We start from the raw sequence: 25,892 nt of genomic DNA on the forward strand, positions 1-25,892 counted from the left end.
CACTCTTAATGAGCAGATAGACCTACAGCACCACGCCATTTTGGATAATATGCATAGAACACAAAAGAATGGTGGGGGTTTGATGCATAATAGGTAGATTGCCCATTCTCTCTGCAGTTCATGGCATTTTGCTGTTCCCTGCTTGTGAGCATTCATAAGCAGGTTACGATACAGAATTGCTAAAGTAGAATTCCTTTTACGTTCCCTTTGGGATGTTTGCATTTTATATATTTTATAATATTTTACGATGTAATTACATTTACAAAATATTGTATTACACATTCTGTAAAAGTGGCAGCTCAGTTTTCATTTCCTATACAGTAAACTGCTTTTAAGTTAACTTTCATCTATTTGCATAACCGACTTGCACTACCTCATGCTTCAAGCATAAAAAAAGTGTTTACACATATCCTGTATACAGCAGTTCAAATTTTTGTTAAGTATATTGCTCTAATGACTGGCTAGCCCAGTTTTTGATTTTGTACAACTGTACTTTATTTTATTATATTGGTTCTATCTGCTTATTAGAAGTGGCTGTCTTTCAGTTTCTGTTTTTTAAGTTTTTCTTTTTTCTTTTTTTTAAAAAAATATGTGGTTCCATATTGAACATGTATGGGTTTTTTCCATGTTTTATAATCTTTTTACAGCCATTTTGTAATCTGTTGTCTCTTGTATTTTACTTTTTGCTTCTTTGCACAAATGTAGTGTATTATTCACACCTAAACACAACGGCATATGATAGCATCAATGTGTCAAGATACTTTACACTATTTGTCAATTATACTACTTTTCATACTGGTGGTTCCGGATTCTGGTTTTCTATACATATTTCCCTATCTTCTTGTGTTGTCATGTGGTTAACTTCTTGATTCGGTTGTGTGTGTTTGGGGCCACTGGGTTCCTATGTTGATCCTCCAATTCCATGCATGTGTGCCTGAGTGATCCTCCATGGACATGAGCTTTGCACTTAGTATGTGTTGTGCTGGTGTCCGGGCCACTTCGCCTGTGATCTGCTTTGTCCACTTGCTGGATCTACTGGACAATGCTGTTTCATTTCTTTACATTCGGTTTTTTAATCATTTCTTCTTGTCTAATACTGTCTGTCATTTTATAGATGATGGCGGCTTTTTACACGCCAGTTTCTAGCAAGAAGATAGGGGATCTCAATTATTTACCCTCATGGAGATCCAATCACAATTTAAGGTCATCATTTTCAGCTCTTAATTGATACTGGAACATTTTGATAGACACACACTATGGTTAATTCTAACTGTAAATTTTGTATTTGTATTTGTTCCATGTTCACCTGAAGATGTGATTTTATGGTCATGAAACTTGTTGTGATAGAGCGAGTAATAAATTACTTTCTGGCAGTTGGTGCAGTTTCATTAGCTGAAACAGATTACTACAGCTGTGCTGCCACACATACCAAGTGAGAGTAATTTGTGTCAATTTCCAGTTTCTGTACATTAATTATGTCGTTTCACTCACCTGACTGCTTTTCCTTGATGAATATGTTTGGAACTTCAGGTAACTTAAATTCATGTTTTTTCTCTTTCACAGTGAGCACTTTTGCTTTTTCCAAGGCCAAACTACTGAAATTCCCGGGCAGTGTCCTGTTCCAGACAAGAGCTGAAATAAATAAATAAATTTTACATATCTAAGAAGTGGAGGGTAAAAATCGTAGAGGGAGACCAAGAGATGAATACACTAAGCAGATTCAGAAGGATGTAGGTTGCAGTAGGTACTGGGAGATGAAAAAGCTTGCACAGGATAGAGTAGCATGGAGAGCTGCATCAAACCAGTCTCAGGACTGAAGACCACAACAACAACAATCTAAGAAGTACTTCACAGATTTTCCTCACAGAATTTACTTTCTGTCATCAGTTTCTAAAGGCTATCAGTGTCAAACAAGATGGAAGATGGTACTACACCTCACTGGCCTCTAGATGGTCAATATTACTGCAAAATATTTCTGGGTATGCAATATCATTGAGTGTGTAGTGTTGAGATTAATAGGTTGTGCAGTAATGCTGAGCATATCAAAAACTATTGAAATATGCTGTGCTGCCTGGAAATATTGTGCTGTCTGTGGACAGTACTGAAAATGTCCTTACCAGTCACTCACTGCTGCAGTCTCTGGGTATCTTTGTGTTTGCTATTTGTCACCGTGTTGAAAATGGGCTCAAAATAAAAGGAAAGAGCATTCTTATTTGAGTGCATCAAAATATATAAATCATGTTTGGCACTGTACGATGTTAAAACAGATCAGTACAAAAAGAAAAATGTTAAGAACGAATTGGATTTGCTGCTCAGAAAATACATGGAATGATACCCTACAACCACAAAGGAAGACGTTTTTAAAAAATATAATCAGTGCAAAATTATGAATGAAAATGTATGTAGATATTTATGTTTGTACATAAATTACTTACCTGAATATAATCCTTCTGTGTTTGTATTATTATATGACACATTGCCATACTTAATTCCTTTGGTCCTATGGGGGCTTAGGGCATCACATTTAAAAGAGAGTGATCTATTTGATTTACTGGAACATGATCTGGTGAGACTTAGATTATCTTATGGCATTTATGATGTGAAAACAGTGTACCTTCAATCAGCCCTGGATCTATGATATTTCTGAACAGGAGCAAAAATTTGATAGTGCCCCCCCCCCCCCCCCCCCCACCCTGCCCCACCCACTTTTCAGCGGTTGAGATAAAAAAGGAGGGTCCTTTTTTTTCTTCAAAAGTATGTTCATTTTGTAGTGCACATCTTTCTGAAGAGTTTGAGACATAAAACATACATGTTCAAGAAAATATAAGGCATGTTATTTGGTTTTAAGTGTGCAAAAGTGCAGTGCCACACATCTTCACACAGCATTCTTCTATCACATGTCACTGTATTTCACTCTGTGGAATTCAAACGTGTATATTTTGTAATGGAAGCCATCAAATCTATATTCAGGTAAGTGGAAGTTAAAATATCCTGTGGTGCCTCTCCTGCTCCCATTTGGCAAGTTTGACAACCCACACTTTAAAAAAATTTAATATTGGGTGGGATTATTTGTGACTGGGAGAATAAGAACTCTTCAGACAATTTGCCCTCTTCATTGCCTATTAGCTAATAACTTTCCCCTTAGCGTGACATAAAATTAAATATAGGAAATATAAAACCGGTAATGACAAGGGACAAGCAAGACAATATACGTTTCTTTAATCCATAGGTCTCAGCATTTCTTTCTCTCTAATCTTGCTACAGCTTTACACGGCGTGCTTTCCTTTCTGTGAAAGAATCTATTACCTCATCACAGTTTGTCAAACATTTTGTTACATAAAAAATCAAAATATTGTTGTCTAATACTGAAAAACTGTAATCGAATAGTACCCAAGACTGGTGGGGCTTCTTGACTTGATTACATCTATTTTGTCACTGTCTGCTAGATAAAATGAGGCCATTTTTATCTACCTCATTTACATAAATAACACAACTGAATATATATCATGAAGTAACAATATCAAATGCCTATTGGGCCTACTACAAGCAAAAAGTTTTCTGTTAGTAAATAGTTTCACATTTCATTCATATGCTCCAGTTTCTCAAGCATGAGATCAAAAAGATATAAATTTGGAATCATCATATTTTTCCATATAATTTGTGTGATGTCCCCATTTCTTCTCCTTCCTCGTTCTAAAAAACAATATTGTCATCACTAATTATGTAACTATTCCTGCCATTGTCAAAACTTATTCTCCAATTAACTTCACTAACCCTGACAGTATCGATGGTTTAGTAATCTTGTGTTTATTCTCCAAGTAGGCATTATTATGTGTTTGTACAACATGTTTTCTGCACTATTGCGAGAACAGAACATATGCGGCTTCTAACTGGGGACTGTACAACTGGCCCTTAGGAGTGCAGCAATCTGGCAAAAAATTTCTGTCATGATTATATTTTTTTGGATACACTAAGAAGATAATATGCAATCTTTCTTACCTGTTATTCTTGCTAGTCATTTATTTCCACTCTGTTAGTCTGAATCTATGGATTACACTAATAATCATAACAATGCTAATCATTCGCACACTCAATCAACCACAGGGACTTCCCCGGCAGAGACATCAGGTACACTATGAATGTATATCAACTTCTGAAGATTAGATTAGATTAGATTAGTGCTAGATCCATAGATCATGAATACAACACTTTGTAATGATGTGGAACGTGTCAGGTTAATAAAAGGTGTCTATACAAGATATTACATTACACAAAATATTACATGACACTTTTTTGTGGGTGTTGGGGAAATCGCACACTTACTACATCCAAAAATTCATCTAATGAGTAGAAGGAGTTGCCATTAAGAAATTCTTTCAATTTCCTTTTAAATGCTATATGGCTATCTGTCAGACTTGTGATGCTATTAGGTAAGTAGCCAAAGACCTTTGTGGCAGCATAATTTACCCTCTTCTGAGCCAAAGTTAGATTTAACCTTGAGTAGTGAAGATCATCCTTTCTCCTAGTGTTGTAGCCATGTACACTGCTATTACTTTTGAATTCGTTCGGATTGTTAATAACAAATTTCATAAGTGAATATATATATTGTAAGGCTACAGTGAAAATCTCTAGCTCTTTAAATAAGTGTCTGCAGGATGATCTTAGATGAGCTCCAGCAATTATTCTGATTACATGCTTTTGTGCAATGAATACTCTTTTACTCAATGATGAGTTACCCCAGAATATGATGCCATATGAAAGCAGAGAATGAAAATAGACGTGGTAAGCTAATTTACTCAGATGTATATCTCCAAAATTTGCAGTGACCCTAATAGCATAAGTGGCTGAACTCAAACGTTTCAGCAGATCCTCAGTGTGTTTTTTCCAGTTCAACCCCTCATCAATGCATTCACTTAGAAATTTTGAATATTCTACCTTAGCTACCAATTTCTGATCAAAGTCTATATTTATTAATGGTGTCATTCCATTTACTGTGTGGAACTGTATATACTGTTATATACTGTGTTTTGTCAAAGTTTAATGAGAGCCCATTTGCAGAGAACCACTTAATGATTTTCTGAAAAACATCGTTTACAATTTCACCAATAAATTCTTGTCTGTTGGGAGAGTAGCCATACTTGTATCATTGGCAAAAAGTACCAGCTTTGCATCTTCGTGAATATAGAATGGCAAATCATTAATATATATTAAGGACAGCAGAGGACCCAAGACCGAACCTTGCAGCACCCCATTTTTGATTGTTCCCCAGTTTGAGAAATCACCAGTTTTTTGCATATTATGTGAACTGTTTATTTCAACTTTCTGCACTCTTCCAGTTAGGTATGATTTAACCATTTGAGCACTGTCCCATTCATACCACAGTACTTGAGCTTATCTAGAAGTATTCCATGATTTACACAATCAAAAGCCTTTGAGAGATCACAAAAAATCCCATTGGGTGACTTCCGGTTACTCAGAGCATTTAATATTTCATTAGTGAAAGTATATATAGCATTTTCCATTGAAAAACCTTTCTGGAAACCAAACTGACATTTTGATAAAACTTTATTTTTACAAAAGTGTGAAGCTTCTCTACAATACATTACTTTTTCAAGAATTTTGGATAAAGCAGTCAGAAGAGAGATTGGGTGGTAGTTGTTGACATCAGACGTATCCCCATTTTTATGCAGTGATTTAACAATGGCATACTTCAGTCTATCTGGGAAAATACCCTGCTTCAGAGAGCTATTACATATGTGGCTAAGAATCCCACTTATTTCTTGGGAACAAGCTTTTATTATATTGCTGGAAATGCCATCAATTCCATGTGAGCTTTTATTCTTGAGAGAGTTTATTATCTTCCTAATTTCAGAAGGAGAGGTGGGTGGAATTTCAGTTGTATCAAATGGTGTGGGTAAGGCCTTTTCCTTTAGCTGCCTTGCTTCTTCTAATGAACATTTAGATCCTATTTTCTCTACAACATTTAAAAAATGATTATTCAAAATGTTTTCAACTTCCGGCTTGTTGTTTATCAAGTTTCCATTCGCTTTGATGGTGATGCCGTCATCCTGTACTCTTGGTTGCCTTGTCTCCATTGTAATAATATTCCAAATTGTTTTGATTTTGTTATCAGAGGTATTAATGTAAGACATGATGCACATGCTTCTGGACTTTTTAATAACCTTTCTTAATGCAGCACAGTAGTTTTTATAATATTTGGCTGTTTCTGGGTCATTACTCTTTCTTGTTGTTAGATACAGTTCCCTTTTGTGGTTACAAGATATTTTTATTCCTTTAGTAAGCCAAGGTTTTTTGCATGGTTTCTTATAATTAGATGTAACTACTTTCTTGGGGAAACAGTTTTCAAATTCTCTTACAAGTGTATCATGAAATAAGTTATATTTTAAATTAGCATCAGGTTCCTTGTACACCTCGTCCCAGTCTAACTGCTGAAGATTTTGTTGAGTCATTAATTGAACGCACAACTTTGGAGGCTAGTTTTGAATTACTGAATGGAGCTATGTCATATACTGTAACTAGCTGAGCATCACAATCAGAAAGCCCATTCTCAATAGGACAAGAGTTTATGTTTTTAAACCTATCTTGGTCTATAAAAGTGTTATCTATCCATGTGCTGCTGTTCTTTACTACCCGAGTAGGAAAATTAATGACAGATGACAAATTGAAAGAACCGAGCAAGACTTCCAGGTAATTCTTCCTATTACACTCTTTCAGTGAATCAACATTGAAGTCCCCACAAATAATAATTTGCTTTCCCCTCTCTGACAGATAGCACAACAAGGAATAAATGAAAGTTTCCTGAAGGAGACCTATATACTGTTACAATTACAAAAGAGCCCTCCTTCAGTTTAAGTTGACAGGCACATGTTTCTATATGCTGCTCTAGACAAAAATTTTTTGTATCTAAGCTTTCTACACAGTGATAACTTTTGACATATATGGCAATTCCTCCTCCCACCTTATTCTCTCTACTCATATGTGCAGCTAGTTTATAACCACTGATATTTACCTTTTCCATATCAGACACAATGTGATGCTCAGGCAGGCATAGTATATCTATTACATTATCAGATTCAATGTCATCTAAACAAACCAGGAGCTCATCTACTTTATTCTTCAATCCCGGAATATTTTGTGAAAAATAGTAACATTTTTCACTTTACTTTTGTGAGGATCTACTTTTTTCTTTAATCCACCAATATTTTGGTTAAATATGGTAACATTATTATTTACTTTCCTGTTGTGAGAATTTTGTGAGTTTTGGGCCTCTTTAGCACCTGCCTACCTGAACTTCTCATTGGACACTGATAGTAGTCTAAAAAAGAGATACATCCATGAGTACTAGGGTCCCCCCCTTATGGATTTCGCTAACAACCCTGCCAGTTTACCCTTCCCTTTCCTATTGAGATGTAGGCCATACCATGTGAAATCCCCCCTATCAATAGCCTCGACAGGAACCAATCCAATGTCTGACAGAGTGGCCGCCCTTCACAACTGATCCAACACCATATTAACCCTCCTGACAGAGTGGTTCAACTGGGTCTGATCATGTTGCATGAAAGCAGGCACCAGCCCAACATTGGTATGGGTCGTTGCCGTGGCTATTTTCACCAGGTCACACTCAATACTGTAGCCTTGATCCCTACCAATACTGTTTCCCACTCCACCCACTACCATCACATGATCCTGCTTTGTGAATCCCTTGCACAAGGAACCTATATCCTCTACCACCTGGCTAAGACTTGCACTTGGCTTGAAAAAGTTTGTGACCTGGTACCTGTCACCTAATTTTTCCTGCAAAATCTGGCCCACACCTCTTCCATGGCTGCTACCACACAACAGAACTTTCCTCTTACTTTCTACTTTTTTTTTGAAACAGTTGGTTTCCTAGTGAGATTCTGTTGCATATTAACTACATCTACTTCTACTGGAGCCTCTTCCTTACTTAACTGTGGCAGCAAGGCAAATCTATTGGTTGTGCCAATTAGGAAACTGTCAGACACTGTCCTCTTTCTGTGGCCCCTGTTTCCAGCTACCACCTCCTACTGCTGATTGCCCTCCTCCCCCCTTAACCTCTTCAGTTCCTCCCTCACTCTGTCCAAATCAGCCTGAAGGCCTCTAATTTTCCCCTCCTGTTCCGCTATAATCCTATCTCTAGAGCAAACCCTGCAAAAAATGGACGAGTCTCGTTTGCTTCCCCAATTCCCACGCCGCTACAATTTCCCCAATGAAACCACCTGTCACAACAGCTGCACAATAGTTGAGAAATCAACTTAGAATATGTTCAAAAAGCAACAGGGATGCATTTGGAGATCATATGAATAATTGATATACCAACGTGTACCAGATGCCAGGCGCCTTGTGAAACAAGGTTTTTTTCTTCAAGAATATGAATTTGGCGCCTCCTGAAATTGCTGGTCCACCCCCCCCCCCCCCCCCCCCCCTCCGCTTTTCACGATCCTGGCCTGCCTCCAATAACTAGGTCATATTCAGCGGTCATGTCTAGTAATTCACCACTTACATTTGTATTCCCAATGCTGTGAACACCCATGATGTGTTCAAGCCCTTCATTTTCTAAACCAACTTTTGCATCCATGTCTCCCATTAAAATCCTTTTGTTTCTATGATTTGTTTGTCAAAGGACAGCATTCAGCTCTGTACATAATGCATCTTTTAACTCTCTTTCAGCCACCACAGTAGGTGCATTTTTTTATATTGAAATACAGTGATATTTTGCACATTTGTTTCAAGGCATACAGTTATTAGTATTTCTGAAATTGACAACCACTTTGGTAAGCTCCTTTTACAGTCTTTAGATAGAAAGAGCCCTACAACTTTCCTGTGCATTGCATCTTCATCTGTCTGCCCTACATAAAAGCAACACTGCACCATTTTTTTGAACTTCTCCAGATTCTTGCTACCTCATTTCACTTAGTCCCAATGTATCCAATTGATAATTCTCAAGCTCTTTTTTGACTTGTCTTAACTTTCCTGCCTTTCTCAATGTTCTCCTACATTCCAAAATCCAATATGGGGTTTCCTTATCAAAACAAACGTCATCTCCTTAAAATCAATCCAGTTATTTCCCCTTCGAGTTTTTGTGATTTGAAATTCATTTCAGTGGAGTGGGTTATCAGCCTACTATTTAAATGTGTCCAGGTGGGGCTGGTCACGTCATGGCCTGAACACCTGCCAAGGTTTTATTTCAAGGCCTTACCCCTTAGATAGTTTGTCTTCACCTAGACTTCAGAATGCTATTCATCCCTCTGCAGTAAGGCCTATGTGCATTACCATTGTCCTGGTTATCAAGGATCTTCCACAGCCCACATTTGGAGTCTCTACCTGCTGTCACACAATCACAGTGAGGAAAAGGAAATGATAGGGTACAAGACACACTTTGTCTGCATCCTTTGTGGAGACCTGCCAAGCTCGGGAGATCATGCTGACAGTTACACTACCGCTGCTACAGCTCTTCACTTCATTGGAACACACAGGTTTCATTAAAGCTGTGCCTCCCGAGGGGAACACACTTCCATAACTCTGACTCGAATACTTTCAAATGGAATTGCACTTGCAACTTTCAAGACTTTGAAAGAATTGCCAGTAGCTAAGTGTTTAGCATAATACATAAGGGCTGACATAGTGGAACTGGGCATCTCAGTGCAGTATTTTGTGTTTTGTTATGGGAATATTCGCATCTGCAGAAATTTATTCATGGGGAGGGACAATAAGACTCTAAAATGAGTGGTTCATTTTCAAGACGTGTCATGCCAAAACAACTAATTTTATAGGTGACAAAAAAATCTGACTATATCCCAGAGAAATAATGGTTATCCACTCAATATCTGTTATAGGTAGATTATTTTGATACTCAAAACCAATTAATAAACAAAAGTTGTACAGTGTGGTGACACCAGCAATACACTTCACAGCAATAAGTGATCAAAACCATTGCAGACTATAAAAAGCATTTTTGCTGCAGTCAACACAGTGACTGTTGTTATTTACAGTTGTTTATCATTAGTGTTATGCTATGAGAGCAAAATAAACTTATTACTGAACAACTGAGCAATATTTATTGTGGACGAGGGCTAAAGCTTGCATTTTCATAATAACAATTGTTGAAGCCATGGTACTGTCTCACTGTAGTCAGCCATATTTGACTAAATGAGAGGTTTAGTGGATTTAAAAGAATATTTAGTGGAATTCACTTCTAGAAGTGAATGAGAATTCTGTAATGAGTAAAGTATTTCAGATTGGGAGGATGACAAGTGACTATATATGAAGACAACCATTGCCAGTAATATATCAAATGTTGGATCATTGACATGCAAAAAGTTATGGTAATTTTTTCCCTTTAACATCAGTTCTCTCAACAAGTTTCCCTGAGTGATCTTTCACACTCCTTGCTCCAATTTTTTATCCACCCTTTTCTTCTGCTTGCAATAAAGTAGACCAGCTATCACAGCAGCTGCATCTTTATCATTCATTCCAAGCCAAATCTTATTGAGCAGTCTCAGGAGAACTTCCACAATGCTCTGCATAGTATTCAATCACTATCACCCATGGAGCTGAAATGAGGGAATTTTGTTACTTCAAATGGGATCCAAGTTCAAATAAATGTCCTGAATATCTGCATTTAGCACTTGAGTGCTTCTCCTTATTCCACCTCGAATATCTTTAATTGGTTTAACTGAAAACCAATGTAAAACTCAGGAAGATGGAAAGGAAACTGTAGTCACTCTAACCATTCAGGCTGCGCGAAGTAGCCACAAGGTTTGAGGCACCTGGTCACAGTCCGTGCGGCTCCCCCCGTCGGAGGTTCGAATCCTCCCTCAGGCATGGGTGTGTGTGTTGTCCATAGCGTAAGCTAGTTTAAGTTAGATTAAATAGTGTGTAGGCTTAGAGAATGATGACCTCAGCAGTTTGGTCCCATAAGACCTTACCACAAATTTCCAATTCCAAACCATTCATAGAAAATAACATTAAACAAAAATTTCTCCAAGTCTGTAAACTAGAGTGAATAAGAAAATAATTTACAGTCCAATTTCTGTAAAGTAAATATTACAACAATAACACACATCCACACCAATAAAACAATACATTAGCAGGGTAAATTTCTAAAAAGGACTGAGAATGTAAAGTAAGTCTCCACAAAGGAAAAAATGAGTCAAACTATCATTAGTATCCTGTACATACATAAATATGAAAGGCATTTACTACTAAGTGCTGCACACACAAGAATCACACTGAAAACAAAGACATGCTATTACATTTAGCATGCTTGACCATACAAGATAAGAATCCACAGTGATTTAACGGCAACACCACAAAAATTCTGAAGAAATAGATTATTTACTGCTTTCACAAAATATTGTGCAATAGGACAGCCTGAAAAACTGATGATCAGCTTTTTAACAGTCAGAAGTTTCAATATTGAAATCAGATCAGAAATCTACACTCATCAACAAACCACCTCAAATTTCATTGGTGATAGATTAAATGGAGTGATGCATATAGATACTTTCATGTGACAGTCGATACTCGCATGCTAATTATACGAGATGTGATTAAAAAGTAATGGGAATTTTTGGTTTTCTTAAAGAAACTATGTTTTCTTCAACATGAACTTTGTCCTGTTCAAAGTAATCCCCCTTAGATATGATACGCTGATGCCAGAACTTTTTCCTATCTTGGAAGCACTTCTGGAACAAGCTTTTTGTTATTGTGTTCAGCTCCTTCATTGATTCTGTTTTTATCCCATCAATGGCGGCAAAACGACATCCTTTCATGGTTCTCTTCAGCCTCAGGAATAGAAAGAAGATACAGGGGGCCATGTCCGGCAAATAGGGTGGCTGTGATAATGGTTTCGTTTCTTGCTAAAATATCATGAACAAGCTTTGAGGTGCAATTTCCACAACTGGTTTTGCCACAATTCTGGTCATCTTCTTTGGATTCATTCATGCAAATGGTGCAAAACTTCCAGGTAGTATATTCCTTACCGACTGTACAATGATAAGGCAGGAATTCATGATGCACTATCCCATTGTAATTGAAGAAAACAGTGAGAAGAACCTTTACTTGTGACTGAACTTGTCAAAGTTTTTTCTGTCTTCACTGTTCAGACAGTTTCCACTGGGACAGCTGGGCCTTGGCTTCGAACATCATCCCCATATCACCTGTTATAACCTTCTTTAGAAATTCTGGATAATTGTCGACTTCATTCAGCAATTCCTAAACAATGTTGTTTTTGGTCAAAACTCAACAATTTCTGAACAAACTTTGCTGCTACATATTTTATGTCCAAAATGTAAAAAATAAATAATAGGTTAGTATGAGCCAAAGGATATGCCAACATCATTAGTAACCTCTCAGATGGTTATTCGGTGAGTCCACAGAACCATTTTCTTTACTTTTTCCACACTGTTATCAGTAACTGATGAGCTAGGGTGTCTAGGACGGTCATTATCTTCAACATATTCTTGACCCTCTTTGAAATGTTTACCTATCGTATCTTTTCTTACTCATAGTAGATTCTCCAAAAGCCACATATCAACATTTTAAATGTGGTGCTGCACTTGATTCCATTTTTTAAGCAAAATTTACTGCAAATTCTTAGATCCAAGTAAAAATTCACTGAGATAATCTAATGGACTGTCTACAATAAACTATCAGACAGTATGGAGTGCAGGAAGAATGTCTGTTTAAATGCCTCTGGTCTTGCAGTAATTATTCTAATCTTATCTTCACTATCCCTATGTGAGCGATATGCAGGAGACTGTAGTATATTCCTTAAGTCATCTTTTAAAGCTAGTTCTTGAAACTTTGTTAATAGTTTTTCTCAGGATAGTTTATGTCTATCTAGGGACCCGCAGAAATCTGTTTGTTGTACATGGTGTATTGCTTTTATAGCTCTTTTTTGGGTCAAGGAGATGACTGGGCTAGCAGTTGTGCTACCCCAGAATATAATACCATTCTGTAGAATCCTGTGAAACTGAGCAAAGTAAGCAATTCGAACAGTGTGAAAGCTAGCCTCGTGTGCAAGTAAATGTTGGCTGTGGCATACCCCATTCAGTGTTGCATTTGTTTCCGTTATGTGTGTCTGCCACTTAAAAACATGTTGAAGCCATATGCCTAAAAGTTTGTTTCCAGTGAGCATGTAATTTCACTGGAGTTTATTGTCACTTAGTTGTTGGAGGCTTCCCTTTTTAAACAGAAGTTTAGAAAAGTTTTTTTGCATGAATTTATTATTAGTTTATTTCCTTCAATTGGACATTTACCAGGTCTCTAGCATTATTTATGTCTGCTTGTAGTTGAGAGTCAATGCTTAGATCTAGGCCATTTATGTAGAGAATGAAAAGGATTAAAGAATGTATGCTTGAGAGGCTCCACTTTCTATATTCCTTTGCCTGAAAAATGTGTTCTTGTGCTATCAGTTAGTTCATGTGTTGTTGCTACTTCACATTTCCGATTTGTTAGTTATGAAGATGACCATTTTAATGCAATGCCTCTAATACCATACTTTTGGAGCTTCTGCAATAGGATTTTGTGGTCCAAAATGTCAAAAGCTTTCCTTAGATCTAAGAAAATACCAGCAGCACTTTATTTTTTGTCCATCCATAATCTGTTATGTATTATTCTTTCATTGATTTTTGGAAAGCCTGAAAATAAGGAGACTGGTCTACAGTTTCCTAAATTTGCTTTGTCATCTGCTTTATTAATAGGGATCACTTTGGTAATTTTAAGACAGTCAGGAAAGGTTCCTGTTGAGAAGGAATAGTTGATTATTTCTGTAAGGAGTCTTGCAATGTACATAATAAATTTCTTTATGTTGAAATTTGGAATACCATTAATTTCCAAGGACATTTTTTAAAGTTTTCGCTATGTGAACTATTTCATTTGTAGTTGTTTCATAGACACAGACTGTGTGGAGGCACAAATTTATTTTGTTTTGTATTACTGCCTGAAGAGATTTGCAATCTGTTGGGGGTCAATAACTGTCTTGTTGTCACAGTTCAGGGAGATACTTTCCTATTTACTATTTCCTTCCTGCTTTTTTACTTTCCACATTGCTGTGCTTTTATTTTCTGACCCTGATGAAGTTACCATTTGGAGGTTTAGAGTCATAATGACATATCTGCAAAATTGGTCTTTCCGATATATTTACTTCACCAATTTAATGAATGCAAAACTGACAGAACACCTTTCTGTAACTGTAACACAGGTAGCGCATAGCGTATCCACAATTCATTTTAACACTTATTGTCACAGTAGCATATTGCCTTTCACGTCAGTTTAGGTCCCTTTGCTGCATTATGGCATTAAAAGAAGCAGTACAAGTGAAAATATGTCCTTTTGTCACCAAACAAAGGCTGTGTATTTTTAGATATGTGTTCAAAGTGTGGAGCAGTCTGTAGCCTTAGACACGCATTGTTGAAGTAACACTTGCAATATAGTTAACAACAGTACTTATCCATTATTGTGCTGCATGAAACAGATCAAACCATTTTAATTACATATTCGAGCCTTCCCTGTTGGGTATTCAGCATGTTTTCCAGAGGAAGAAAAACCCATAATATTTCAAAGAATCAAAAGTGTACTAAAAAAAAAGAAATATTCAAGTACATTTCAAAAAACAAGCATGAAGATAAGATGAGAGATCACGGCTCATACAGAGGCATACAGACAGTCATTTTTCCTTCACTCTATTTGCAAGTGGAGCAGAAGAGGAAACGACTACTTGTGGCACAGGGTACCATTTGCCACACATCTTATTGTGGCTTGCGAAATACATATAGAGATATAGATGTAGATTTACCTTCCACAATGTGCTTTCACCATCAGGCAGCAATGTTTTTGCAGGTTGTGGAAGTTATTTTTCATTACTCTCAGTAAACAACCCATTATTGTATTAATTAAAAGTAGCTATTTAAGTATGGCGTACACAACTGCATGTTAAAGCCATTTGCTTATGATTTATCATCTGATGACTCCTTAATGAATCCTAATCATCAGGAAGCTGACCGTGATGGCGTGTACAGCTCAGCATTGTTAATGCAACAGAATTGATTACAGCGAAAAGAATGCCATAAAATTATTTATACAAGAATAATAACCCAAACAATTTCTGTTGGGTTATTAATGTTGTATTTTGCGATTGTGTACAACAGTATACATAGGACAAATGTGGACTGCAAGGAATTTGTAATTAGGAATTTTCCTTCTTTTTTTTTTTTTTTTTTTTTTTTTAAAAAAAAAAAAAACTAGTGATACATGAGTAACTTTTACTTATCTTATAAATTTAAGAATATTTATTTTCTAAATTTTGTGCCCTATATTACGTTCCCTTAGTAAATAGTGGTTTTAATTTTTTTTTTTTTAAAGAGTACCTTACGACTTCTCTTCATAAATCATCAAACACTCCACCTCTGTCAAATACTGAGGGACAAACCATTGCTTCTGGCAATCCAAATGTGATCTTGGAAGAAGGGAACAATCTGAATGAAATTTTAGATTGAGATGTTTTAAACTTTCAATAATACTACAAAACTGTTAGTAAATGAAAAATGTGACAAACATAATGACACAAAGGTAAAATGCAGATGAACTGCCCAACCTGAGAAATTACAGATTCATCCAGGCGGAATGTCACAAATAAATATGTTTTAAACAAAAATGGTAAAAAGGTACATGTTTGTTCAGTGCCCCTTTCTTGTGTAGTTGGATTTGACTGAATCATTCATTCGCCATGTTCTGTTAAAAAGGAATGAGCATAACATAGTTCCTAGACATCTAGCAGGACGGCACAAACCAGATGTATCTGAATCAGATACTGTGAAAGGAAGAATTAGATCTCACATCAATAGCTTTCCAAAACTCCCTTCACACTATGCTAAGCAAGATTTGGAAAAAAGAGTACTTGTGTCAAGAATTAAATCTTCAAAAAATTTACCAAAAGTATGTCAAAACTTGTGAAAATGATCACATTACCCCTGAAGTGTGTGAAACATGCTACAGATTCTCTCATATGAACGCCACAGAGAAAGAAATTCACTGTTCAGAGCAGGATGCTAGTATTGATTGACAGTGTTTAGCTAGGGTTAGGAAAGATAGCAGTAAAGTTGGAAAGTACACCAGGGAAAAATCAATTAAGCCGAATTTGATCTGGAGGCTGTCTGCTGTTGTCCAGAGGCAAATGCTAAAGCATCATTTAATCAACAAAAACTTGCTATGTACAACCTAACTGTATACAATACAGCTTCAAGAGAAGCTATGTGCTGCATGTGAAGTGAAAGGACAGCCAAATGAGGTACTGCAAAAATTGGCTCATGTTTGTTTAATATTCTAGAAATGTGGGCATGACAACCAACAAGCTGTCTGTCCGCATGAATGGCCACCGGCAAACTGTGGCCAAGAAACAAGTGGACCATCCTGTTGCTGAGCACGCTGCCAAACATGACATGCTTCATTTCAATGACTGCTTCACAGCATGTGCCATATGGATCCTTCCCACCAACACCAGCTTTCCTGAAATGCGCAGGTGGGAACTTTCCCTGCAATATATCCTACATTCCCGTAAACCTCTTGGCCTCAGTCATTGTCCTCTCCCATCCAGCCTCTTCTCTGTTCCCATTCCAGCACTACATAGCCCACATTCCTCTATCGCATCCAGTCTTTATACTTCCCTCCTATTCCGCTATCCCCCCCTCATCCTCCACTCCCTCCAGCTAACCTCCGAACTGCACACAGCTGCCCTACCCTCTTCCCACCTCGTCCCTAGATGCTCCCCAACAGCACGTCACTGTCCGCCAAGCCTACGCTACTATCCTTCCCCACCCCAACCTCCTCCTTACCCCCACCCAGTGGCCACTCCCATCATGCATTGGTGCTGCTGCTCGCAGTTTGGCCTTAGTTGCCTGAGACAGCAGTCATGTGTGTGTGAGTTGTGTTTGCGTGGGTGTATATGTGAGTGTTTGCCATGTAATTCTGACAAAGGCCTTACTGGCCGAAAGCTAATTTGTGACAGTCTTTTTGTTGTGCCTATCTGTGACTCAGCATCTCCGCTATATGGTGAGTAGCAGCTTTCCTTTTCACAATATTGTTACATTCCATCCTAGATTTTCCACTGTTTGATTTCTGGAAACAAATGCAGATGGTAAAGAATGTTTTTTTTTTCTGATACACACTGAGGACAAAACAGAAATGCAAACATGTCTGCTATGTTTGTGTATGCTGCTGAGCATCTTGATATCATTGTAATAAACCCTACATTCTTTGAGCCAACTCACTCACAAATGGAATGTGACTCAGTTCATGCCTCAATAGAGAAAGAGACAAAACTGCTTGATACGTTTGATCTATCGGAATGGTTCTCTGCCGTCAGAATGAAAAATAAAAGAAACACCACATTACTGCAGTTCAGTAGAAGGATGTACTGGATTTTGCAGAACTGAGATGCTACAAAACAAAGAGCAGAAAATTTGATTGATGGAAATAATGTCAACTGGCTCAAAATATTCCAGTTTCAATATCGAAAAGAAAACTCAGATTACAATTATTTTAGATATAGCAACAATACTTCTGAAGAATTTTAAAGAATGGAGGTCTCCCACAGGGCTAAAATGAGACTGCATGAATCTTTCACACTTCAGCCTTTGTATTATTCTCCTTTGCAACATGGGGATCATACTATAGCAGTGTCATCACTTCTACAAGGCATTAATGGCAGATCTAATAGCTGGTGAAGAAACGGAAATTATAAACATAGCGTGTAGGCTTCCACGGCCGGCGTCTTCAGTAATTAAAAGTTCCGGGCTAAGAGGCCGTGGTCCAATAGTAGAAATACTTCTCCCTGACGTTTCGTTGCCAGCTGCGGGCAACATCATCTGAGGTGAGCCTACGACTGGCTGCTAGGCCGTGGAGGTCCTGTCAACAAAGCTCTTGCTTGCATATCTGACATATTTCCTACTGATATAGTAGCTTTGTTTCGACATTGCCTTTCCATGACTTATTTTCAGTATAATAATGAGTTCTATGAACAAATTAATGGAGTGGCAATGGGTAGCCCTCTAAGTCCAGCCGTTGCTAATATTTCTATGGAATTTTTTGAACAGCAAGCACTACAGTCAGCCAGAAAAAGGCCTTTGAAGTGGTATCGGTATGTGGACGACACTTTTGTCATACAGAATCACGGTGAAGAAGAACTGAACCGTTTTTTGAAGCATTTGAATAGCATCAATTCAAAAATACAATTCACTATGGAGACAGAAAGTAATGGACAGATAAATTTTTTGGACGTCTCAGTAATTAAACGAGTAGATGGAACTCTGGGTCACAAAGTCTACAGAAAAGATACGCATACAGATCGCTACCTTCATAAGGATTCAAACCATCATCCCAGGCAGAAGAGAGGTATTATCAAGAAATTGGTGGACAGGGCTAATAAAATCTGTGAGCCAGCATATTTGCAAGAGGAACTAAACCACTTGCGAACCGCTTTCCAGAAAAATGGGTACGCTGGCAAGGAGATAGATAGAGCACTCCATCCCAGAAGAAAAATGTCTGAAAACGTGCAACAACAATAACCATCGGTGGGGAAAGTTTTTCTTCCATTCATCCACAATATTACAGACCGTATCGGGAAAGTGCTGGCCAAGTTCAGAGTTGAAACAATCTTCAGAGCCACCAAGAAGATTAGTGAATGCTTAAGATCGGCGTAAGATGCACGACACCCTCTAGCTACTCCTGGTGTCTATAAGATTCCGTGTAGTTGTGGGAAGGTTTACATTGGAACCACAAAAAGAAGTATCAATACTCGCCTAACTGAACATAAAAGGAACTGTCGACTGGGCAACACGGACAAATTGGCTGTAGCGGAACATGTTTTTGAAACGGGTGACCATGAAATAAAATTTAGTGAGACGAGCGTTCTAGCTAAGACATCGCATTATTATGCACGTATGTATAGAGAGGCTGTAGAGATTTTTAAACACCACAATAATTTTAACAGGAAAGAAGAAGGCTTGAAGCTAGATAAGATATGGCGATCGACTCTATACCAAAGATGTGACAATCGATTACCTTCGATCGAGAGTAATGACACCAGCCAGAGATAGTTTTACTGTTGACAACACGTGACAAGTGGTGGTGCCCTCTATGCGCTCTATATAAACAGGACCTCCACGGCCTAGCAGCCAGTCGTAGACTCACCTCAGATGATGTTGCCCGCAGCTGGCAATGAAACATCAGAGAGAAGTATTTCTACTATTGGACCACGGCCTCTTAGCCCGGAAGTTTTAATTACTACAGAAATTATAAAATTTCTCTAATTCTGTCTGAGATCATAGATGGAAATAAAGAAATTTATTCTACATTTTCTAGATCACTGATTGATTTGTGACCGAGTCGTAGCTTGTGAAATAGAAATTAATGTTGATGATAATGATGTTTAAAGTATTTTCCAACTGTCAGTAAGTATTTTTTACTGTTTAATTGATTTCTTTACACATAAATACAGTAATTATGTTGTGTTCCTCATACATTTTGTCATGTCCTCATGGTGATTATTCCTTGTTTATCAACAAATCACAATATTGTTATGAGCCATGGCATTTGAGAAGCACTGTAAAACACTTATAAACCTCTAAAAATTGTTAAGAATTTTTAACAGAATTAAGCAAAACGTAATTTCTTTATGAATGCATTTCATGTTATTGTTATTTGTACTAAATCAGATATAACTGCCCAGAGCACCAAGATGTTTCATGTCAAAACAACTTATCTACAACAGTGCCAGTCTTTTTGTTATGTAGGACTTAATGCTAAAGTTGAAAAATTGTTGAATTAGTGTAAACACACACTAACAACCATGAGGTATCATGATTATCAGCATCATGAACTTTCAGTGGTCATGATGATAGTGTTTCCACAGTTGCAAAACTTCTTTTTACATGATCTCGAAACACACATTTTATAGATACGTCATTATGACTCTAAACCCCCAAACTAGCCATTATTTTTGCCTGATGTAGGATTTTTCTATCTATCTGAATATTTCTGTAATAGAACTGCAAAGGAGAGGGGATATGTTGTGACTTTTTCTGTAACCAAGCAATTCTCTTTGTGTGTTACTTGAGACTTTTAGGCCTCTTGCTATACGCATCTTTGCTTTTAGACTTGTGTTCCTCACTTCCCATGTTTTGAGAGGAAATGTCATTACAAAGCAATATTTGAAGATGTTAGAGAACTTTTCAAATTTTTTTGTTCATGCCATGCATTTGAGAAACTGTTTCCCACCTTTCTCTTGATAATAAGCAACTGAATGTTTCTGCACTCTGTATGCTGAACCTTCTTGCCGTCAGAGTTCTTTTATGGTTTTGGCTGGGTAGTAAATAGCCTGTGAGGGTTACCCCTTGGGTTTCATAGTCATTAAAATTTGTATTTACACAATTTACAGTATAGGTTGTGTTGACAAATATTTAGTCCACAGCAGTGGCAGAAGTCTTTGTAATTCCTGACTGGGTTGTTATTGCTTGTTTTAAATTGAAAGGAACTGTCAGATTGAGCAACAGATCTCAATTACACATTGTTTGTTTAATTAATGCTAGCTTAACTGGGAACATACTGCATGGTGTTGACTTGGTGAATGCAAACTAGCAACTGATTGATAGTGACATGTAAATATAAACACTGTGAATGACTACTGTAGACAGCCTTGAAGCATTGTCCTGCACAACTACTTCTAAATGAATGCAGGGATAAAACTCAAAATTAGTTGTTTTTTAATATTAACCTAAAAGAGAACAAAATCAGTGTACATGAAATTATAATTAGCAAAGGAGCAAGTTTGTGTAACTACGGACTGGGTAACGGAAAAATTTACAAAATTATAGGAATTATGTTGCGGAAACACTTATTACTACTGTGGGAACTTCCCTAGCCTGACAAAAAATGAAGTTTTCTTGATATGATGCTTGGAAAACTAATAAATTCTCCTAAGGAAAATGGGCATTTTTGAAATCAGAAAAACGAGGACTATAGTACTGAATGCCAGAAGTCACCATTAGTGAAGATTTGAGTATTCTAGAATATAATAACTTTTATTACAAATAATTTTTGAAATAAAACATTTCTGGACAAATTAAGATGTTTACAGAGAACACCATGAATTTCAGCTCCAAAAGCTCCTTCTGAATCTTAAATTATGCATATCTGTTTATCAAAAATTTTTCCTGACAAGTTCATTACGCTGTCATCATTAGTAATCAGGAAATTACATTGGAATAAAACTTTATGAATTCATAGTCAAATAACAAAGTAGATAATTTGTGTAACTATCATATATGTGCTATTCATTTAACTAGATTAAATAAAGAAAAAGTATATTAATGTCAAGAGTGGTACAAGAACAAATGTAATGGTTCCACCTTCTTCTGTTACTATATGGGAAGGAAAAACTGGAATTATATACAGGCTTATTCTAAATTATGGGGCATTTTCAAAAAGTTTGTACGTATTCAGGTACAAATCCAACATCAACAATCTTTATACCAATGAAAAGAGGAAGTTTCAAACCTTTTGGTGGGCAGCAGCAGGCGGGTGGTGATGGTTTCAGAAGTGGCTGGTAGAGTTTACACAGCAACAGGGCCATCATTCAGCTTCACTGTCTGTTGTGAGTAAGAGGGCGACTATGGAGCACAAGGTTTTCTGTGTTCTTGAGTTTGCAAAAAGTGAGTCGCAAAATTGCAGTGCAGCAGGCATTTCGTATCGAATTCGGTATTCAACCACCAACTCGCAAAAGCATTAGCTGTTGGTTTAAGCAATTTAAACAAACTGGGAGTGTGTGCAAAGGAAAAAGCACAGGCCGGCTGTGTGTGTCAGAGGATGATGTCTGATGGATTGAAGAAAGTTTTGTGCGCAGTCCCAGTAAGTCTACCAATGGAGCCAGCTGAGAACTTGGAACACCCCAACAAACTGTTCTGAGATGGCGTTTGCTGTACAAGGCCTATCAATTACAACTTGTGCAGGCTCTCATCCCCAATGACAAAGAGAAGCGTTTCGCATTTTGTGGTTATGTGCTAGCAAAGATGGAGGATGATGCATTTTTACAGTGTGTAGTTTTTAGCAATGAAGCAATGTTCCACCTTAATGGAAAAAAAGTCAACAGACACAATGTTTGCATATGGGGTTTGGAAAATCTGCATTCATCATTGCAAGAAGCAAGAGACTCACCAAAGATCAACATGTTCTGTGCTGTATCTCTCACAAAGGTTTATGGACCATTTTTCTTTGTGGAAATAACTGTAATGGGAATCACGTACCTGGACATGATGGAACAATGGTTGTAGCCTCAAGTTATGGAAGATTCCCAGGACTTCATTTTTCAACGGTATGGAGCTAAGCTCCATTGGCACTGTGATGCACGAGGCCTTTTGAATGACTCCCTTCCTCAGTGCTGGAATGGTCGCAGGGGACTTGAGGACCTGGTTCTGCACTTCTGCCCACTGAGATCTCCTGATCTCACACCCTGCCACTATTTCTTAAGGGGTTATGTGAAGGAAACTGTTTGTGTCCCGTCTCTATCAACCACTCTGAACGATCTGCAGGACTGGATCACTGCTGCCATAGACTCAGTAACAACAGATACTATTTCGCGTGTGTGGGACGAGTTTGGCTACTGCGTCAATGTTTGCTGTGCAACCAAGGGTGGCCACATTGAACATTTATAACATTTATCACATTTCTAATTATTAAATAATTATTAAAAACTAATTAATTAAAAATTATTAAATTGATATCAAACATTATTAAAAAAAACTTTGAAACTTCCTCTTTTCATTGGTATAAAGCTTGTTCATTTTGGATTTGTACTTGAATAAATACGAAGTTTTGAAAATGGGTTCACCATTTAGAATAACACTGTATTTATGTGACTTTATCATGCTATGCCAACCTTGTCTTCTTGCTATATAAATGCGTAATTCCAACAACAGAAAAGCACTTGTATTGTAAATATACACAGCATTGAGACTTTATGTTAATTATGAAGTTTTTGCTGGAGAATGTAAACTTAACAAAATTATATTCATTTATAGTCAACTTCCATTGACTCAAACAGTAAACAAATTGCTGGAATATGGAGTCTATGATTTAAAAATATATGTTATGATGCTCACAAGAACTTGTAGAGAATGTAGTGAAGAAGAGCATACAGTACACAATTTTGTGAACTTGACAGTTTCTGTAAGCCTTTGAGGAAGTGTAAATAATGATAGGAGTAAAGGTAACAATTTAGCCAGTGGTAACAGCAGTTCCCATTACGATAATTGAAGTGCTGTAGGACTTGGCTAGTACAATGGATGGGAAACCATCTGTGGTGATACACAAAATTCAGCAGTGAATGAAAGGACCCCATGTACGCTATGTTTTTAGAATCATGACCACTGGTTAATGCAATTATTTGCAAAGCAAAGGTTGCAGAGCTGAGGATTTTTGACTGATCAAGAAGATGAAAGGACCAATTTAATTTGTTTTTAATGCATTATGTGAATATTATTAAATATGTGCATATTTCTATTTACTAGCACATATAAATTCCAGGTTTGAAAGTGAGTGCAGCCTGAAACAATAAGAGAGAGGATACGACAGCATAATTAGTAATGAGTGAGAAGGGTGCAAACTGAGAAAAGCTGACAGGCGTGCAAATGGAGTAGAGGTGGGGGAAGGGCAGATTTTTTTTCCTTGCCACAGCAATTGATGTGATCATTTAGTTTCTACAAAATTTGTTACAAAAGCAGTCTTTTTTTTCTTCTAACACTACCACATCACTTTATAATCCTATGACAAATGTGGATGCATTACTGCATTACATCAGAATGAAAGACATAAATTTCTAGCATTAAACTCGTCAATACAACCGAAAAAAATTACAAGACAAAAATTCTGTTGTAGTTTAAAAGAAAAACATTTTAATGATAAGAGACACAAAATACACTCCTACTTTATGATGACAACACTGCCAAACTGAAAACAACCATAGACTGAAACTTCCACTCAGTCTTAATTAACATTGGACAGAGTTTACATAATCTGAACTTCATTCATAAAACAACAATCTACATAATTTTTAAGAAGAAATACAATAAAAGTACAAGATATTGCTAAGCATTAGACTAGATGGACAGTAAAAGTAAAATATATTAGTAAAAATTGTAAAACTGCATTAGACATGAAGGAAAAGGACTGGTGAGGTTTACAAAATTGGGAGAGTTGTGGGCAAGTCACCCACAACCCCAGATCATCAGAGTCTTATTGGACAGGATGAGAAGTAAAGTCTTTCGTTCACATCCTGTCTGGTGAATCTCTCTTGACCTGGGGCTGTGAGCAACTTTTCTGTACCTCTTCCCAATTCCTAAATCTCATCAGAATTTTTCCTTCATCCCCCTTCCTTCCCCTTTGGCCAGAAGGAGGAGCCTCTGGCTCTGACAGCTTTCACATTTCCTTAACTTTTATATGCATCTTCTCCTACCACTGCTTGCTGAGTAAATTTTTATCTATCTAGTTATATTACATTTAAAAAATTGATTATTTTCATTGATAAATACTATATTTAATATTTTAGTAACATTTCACTGACCAACCAACTCATGTTGTAGGCACATATGTCAAGAAACCAGATCACACCACACAAGCAAATGATTTTGAACTCATGGAAGTGAATTAGTTAGTTGTAAGCAAGGAAATGTACTTGTCAAAGAATAGGTATCCTTCTGAACAGTTTGGCACATACAGTGTGGTTACCAAAAGGAGCTTAAAATAAATCTCTAAAATTTCTCATCTACCTTCTTTAATGAAGCATGTATCCAACTGCCCTAAAATCAGTATGATCAATATAATAAACCCACATTTTTTCTACGATGTTTGAGATTGCTAATCTGTCTTAAATCAATAACTGAACACTATCTCAGCAGACATGAATTTCTTCCATCAAGTGGCTAGACCAGGAGATGAAGACTGCAGGTATATTTTCAGATCTGGCAGAAACGTTTGACTCAGTGAACCATATTTTAGGAATAAATTGGTGCATCTTCTAACTACAAACTTGACAAATAGGAAGAAAAGCACGAAACTGACACATAAAATCGATTACAACTTTTCAATCCAGCCATTAAACAATATTAAATGGTGTACTTAAGGACTCAGTTCTTTGTGTTACTCCTTCCTCATATGTATTAACAACAAAACAACCCCCCACCCCCCAAATTCACACATAGTAAACACTGCAGATGACAGCTTAATATTACTGTATGGCGGTCTGAAAAACTGCAGAATCTTTTATCACCAGTGGCATAACTGGAATAATAATAACAGTAATCTTTATTTGTCCATAATAACTTTACAGTCTTGAAAATCAGCATTTTTTGTATGTTTACAACAATTATACAATGCCATAAATATGTACTACAGTAGCACATTAGCTACTATTGTAAATCATTTACCACTGCTAATATACTGCAATATACAGAAGTATGACTGTCAGTAATGGTGTTCAGAAATCTTTGAGTTACTGTAACATCTTTTAATTAACAATTGTTTTAGCTTTCCCTTAGTAAAAGTTTCATATAGTTGCTTTGTACACTACTGTTTAAAGAAAGTGGAACACCAAGACCGAGAGATATGATCACAATGAATTTTACTGCACCAATCAGGGACAATGACACGACACAAATGATTAGATTCACAGCTGTACCTGCAGTGGAAATTCAATAAGGAGTAGTGCCACCACATGCTGCAATCAGAGCCGCTAGACGTTGTTGCTAGGAATCAAAGAGTACCTGAATAAGCTGCTGGGGAATATTCTGCCACATGGTTTA

At 37.0% G+C, this 25,892-nt stretch overlaps 1 protein-coding gene across 1 annotated transcript in view; it reads right to left on the bottom strand.

Annotated features, from left to right (window-relative positions):
• Window positions 1–8,617, bottom strand: part of LOC124796116 — a 74,403-nt gene extending 65,786 nt beyond the window's left edge. The window contains exons 1-2 of the mRNA XM_047260205.1: window positions 8,478–8,617; window positions 1,492–1,616 (exon numbers count right to left, since the gene is read on the bottom strand). Of these exons, the coding sequence (XP_047116161.1) occupies window positions 1,492–1,616; window positions 8,478–8,617 (265 nt within the window). The remainder of the gene's footprint in view (window positions 1–1,491; window positions 1,617–8,477) is intronic.
• Between the last annotated feature and the right edge of the window lie 17,275 nt (window positions 8,618–25,892).

The sequence above is a fragment of the Schistocerca piceifrons genome, chromosome 4, assembly GCF_021461385.2.
Source record: "Schistocerca piceifrons isolate TAMUIC-IGC-003096 chromosome 4, iqSchPice1.1, whole genome shotgun sequence".
In the NCBI taxonomy this organism is placed as follows: domain Eukaryota; kingdom Metazoa; phylum Arthropoda; class Insecta; order Orthoptera; family Acrididae; genus Schistocerca; species Schistocerca piceifrons.